General features: G+C 51.8%; 1 protein-coding gene across 1 annotated transcript; it reads right to left on the bottom strand.

The window, feature by feature from the left end:
* Window positions 1-525: 525 nt before the first annotated feature.
* On the bottom strand, window positions 526-3,007 carry LOC148030872 (cytochrome P450 71AP13-like). Its single transcript, XM_087684400.1, has 2 exons — window positions 1,814-3,007; window positions 526-1,655 (listed from the first exon to the last, which is right to left on the bottom strand). The coding sequence occupies exons 1-2, from the start codon at window positions 2,777-2,779 to the stop codon at window positions 1,023-1,025; spliced, it is 1,599 nt and encodes a 532-aa protein (XP_087540526.1). The 5' UTR covers window positions 2,780-3,007; the 3' UTR covers window positions 526-1,022.
* Between the last annotated feature and the right edge of the window lie 386 nt (window positions 3,008-3,393).

The raw sequence follows: 3,393 nt of genomic DNA, 5'->3' as shown, positions 1-3,393 counted from the left end.
TTCTCAATTGTTGTAAAGTAGCTACTACTTCAATACATATAAAATCTATTCACATCTAAGTAATAATTGATAGTCATTGACACCTTGACATAAGCGGTAGCATGTTTTTGTAGTTCACTGATACACTTTCTTTTTCTTTTGTGGAAGAGAAATGAGTACTCATACAATTGTGCGTGTACGAACATGTGATTTCCTTCTTGATTAAAGTAAATGATTATTGACAACTTGATATGAACAACTATATCAAGTAATAGTTGTTGACATCTTGATATGAGTGGTAGTGTGTTTTTGCAATTAATGATACAATTTTAAGAATAATGATGATGAGGGGTAAGGTTACCCAACTTTTGATTGGAAACCTAATTAAGTTTCCTAAATTCACTACCCTTCATTTGACACAAGTTCTATTTCCAAACCTCCCTTGGAAGGTAAAACCCCCTTTCAAGGATATTTAAACACATGTTAGTACCTCATAAATCAAGAATATCATTCGTCATGTCAAAGCTTTTATTTGAAATAAAAGCATTGATGACGATAGGAGTTCGCAAGATGGGACTGATTAAAGTAAAGGATTGTTGAAAGAGTGAATGTGTGAGTAACATAGTCTTTCAATCTTTGCACAAAGAAATTGAGATTTTAGTGTGGCTCGTCAAATGAAAAATTTGGGCTGTCCTACCAACTCCAACATTGCAACTTGCAAGTTTGCTTCTATCCAAAAAGGAAAGGTGAAGGACTATGATGAGGACCAAATAATGTATGTGGACCTCCATGACCTGAACGGCATGGTCGACCACATGAGCACCAAGAGATGTGACTGATTAATGCAAACGATTATTGACAACTTGATATAAACGAATGTTTGAAGAAAATTGTTGTTGGCATCTTGACAAGTTTTTTTATTTATTGATAATGCGGTTCAGATTGACAATCGTGTATGTACGAATACGTGATCTCCTTCATACTATATAGGTGACGTCCCAGACAATGATATAATACGCCCGCCGACTCTCGTGTGAATGTGCTTATTGACGGTTATAGACGTGGCTGGGCAGCCGGGGCATCGCGCTGACGACGAGGCGCCGGGCCTTGCCGACGGAGAGGCCGTACTTCTCCGTCATGTCGATGGTGGAGGCGCCGTCGGGCAGGTGGACGGACCAGTCGAAGGCGTGCACCAGCATGCCGATGCTGGCCTGGACCGTGAGGAGGCCCAGGGTCCAGCCGGGGCAACCGCGGCGGCCGGCCCCGAACGGGAGCAGCTCGAAGTGGTGGCCCCGCACGTCGATGTCGCTGCCGATGAAGCGCTCGGGGCGAAACTCGTGCGGCTTCTCCCACGACTTCTCCTCCCTGCCGATCGCCCAGATGTTGACCATCACCCGCGTCCTGGCCGGTATGTGGTAGCCCGCCACCTCGCACGCCTGCGTGGACTCGTGCGGGAACATGAGTGGCGCCGGCGGATGCATCCTCAGGCCTTCCTTCACCACCGCCAGCAGAAACGGCAACTCCGCCACGTCGGCTTCCTCCAGCAGCCGCTCCTTTCCTATCACCGCGTCCAGCTCGGCTTGCAGCTTCTTGAGCTGCTGCGGGTTCCTGAGGAGCTCCGCCATGGCCCACTCGACGGTGATGGCCGAGGAGTCGGTTCCAGCGGCGAACATGTCCTGCGCAAACAATCATATAACAAAGAGAGCGCCACCGCGGTGAACTTCCATTAAAATTTGACTGAGTGTGTGTATTCTGCTACTAAACACGTTGTTATAGACAATGCAGTGAAAAAGAAATTAGGAGAACAACGCTGCAGTTAAGGGAATATTCTCACGTATAAGATGGCTTTGATGTTGTCGTCGGTTATGCTGGCGTCGGTCTTCTGCAGCGCAAGCAACAAGTCCAGAAGGTCGGCTTTCTTCGCTGGGGCCTGATCGGCGTCCTCGTCCTCGCTTAGCTGCGATCTCGGGGCAGGGGCTGGTGCAGCTGCAGCTGCCACCTGTGCTTTGTAGCGAGCCCGGCGGCCATCGACAATGCCTTGGAGGACGGCGTCGCTCTTCCTGGCGGAGGCCTTCATCTCGCGGATGAGAAAGAAGTCCATCCAGTGGAGGTAGGGCAAGAAGTCCCCGTAGCAGCGCTTGCCCACGAGGCGGGAGATCTCGGCGATGATGTCCGTGAAGTTTGCGGCCGAGACGGCGGTCTCCATCTCGGCGAAGCGGCGCCCCACAGCCATGCGGCAGATGACGCTGCTGCTCAGCAGCATGAGCTGGCGGCGGAGCTCGAAGGAGCGGCCGTGGATGGCCTCCTCCCAAACGCGCCGCGCCAGCCGCGCCCTTTCCTCCCCCCGGATAGTCTTGAAGTCGGTGGTGCGCTTGGCGCCGAAGAGCTCCATGACGCAGAGCTGGCGCATCTGCTTCCAATAGGCGCTCTGCGGCGCGCACAGCACGTCGGAGCAGTCGTAGAAGGAGTAGACGCCCAGCGACAGCCGCGGCCGCGAAGAGAACGCATGGCCCTGCGTCTGCAGCACCTCCTTCGCCAGCTCCGCCGACGACACCACGACCGTCGGCACGTTCCCCAGCTGCAGGTACATGAAGGGACCGTAGCGCTTCGACAGCTTGTACAGCGGCTGGTGTGGCAGGTTGCTCAGCAGGTGCAGGTGGCCCAGCAGCGGCAGCGCCGGCGGCGAGGGAGGTCGCAGCGCCGCCGTTCGCTGCTTTGTCTTCTTCACGACAAACCACGCCGAGAGCGCAAAGCACACGCCCAAGCTGAGCACTAGCAGCGCTCCGTCGTAATCAGCCATGACCACGACTCACCCGCCGTGACCGGATCCTGGAGTGTATACCTAGTGCAGGCCTACTCAAAAGTTGAGCGTGTATAACAACCTTACTGATGATCTCTTTGCCAGTCGCGACTAATTTTGTGGATCCACTCTCTCTTCTTGTGACTCTACATTGCGACTCAGACCATCTCGCAAACGTATTTGTAGACGGTCTCACGTGTGTGATGACGCCGTTCGGCATCAGACAGTCAAACCTCTTTAGCTTACATTCAAATCAGCATGTCTTTCCAGATGGAAGTGATCATGGAACATGTGTAGTTCTCAGTGGTCAACTACAAAGTCGTCGAAATCACCGGGTCGGATCTTTCTTCTAGAAAGATGCCTTTCCACTAAGTACTTAGTAGAGCACTGAGCAGCCCCTTCACGCGCGCTTTAGATGGATGAGTATTTTTAAAGCTGGATTAAGGCATCTAATATTTTCGAGGCCCGGGGCAACCTTGGACAGTTGTCAGTGGTCAACTACAAAGTCGTCGAAATCACCTGGTTCGATCTTTCTTCTAGAAAGATGCCTTTCCACTAAGTACTTAGTAGCAGCCCCTTCACGCGCGCTTTAGATGGACGAGTATTTTTAAAGC

This window comes from Lygodium microphyllum, chromosome 9 (assembly GCF_053477565.2).
Source record: "Lygodium microphyllum isolate KBCC chromosome 9, Lygodium_microphyllum_v1.1.10, whole genome shotgun sequence".
Taxonomy (NCBI): Eukaryota; Viridiplantae; Streptophyta; class Polypodiopsida; order Schizaeales; family Lygodiaceae; genus Lygodium; species Lygodium microphyllum.
Note: the sequence above shows the minus strand (reverse complement) of the source record. Positions and strands in the feature narration are given on the sequence as shown.

Excerpts from the sequence above, each read along its gene's own strand:
- LOC148030872 (XM_087684400.1), bottom strand. The coding sequence starts at position 2,779 with ATGGCTGATTACGACGGAGCGCTGCTAGTGCTCAGCTTGGGCGTGTGC. Across the intron at positions 1,656-1,813 it reads ACATCAAAGCCATCTTATAC|GACATGTTCGCCGCTGGAAC; the intron begins GTGAGAATATTC and ends TTGTTTGCGCAG.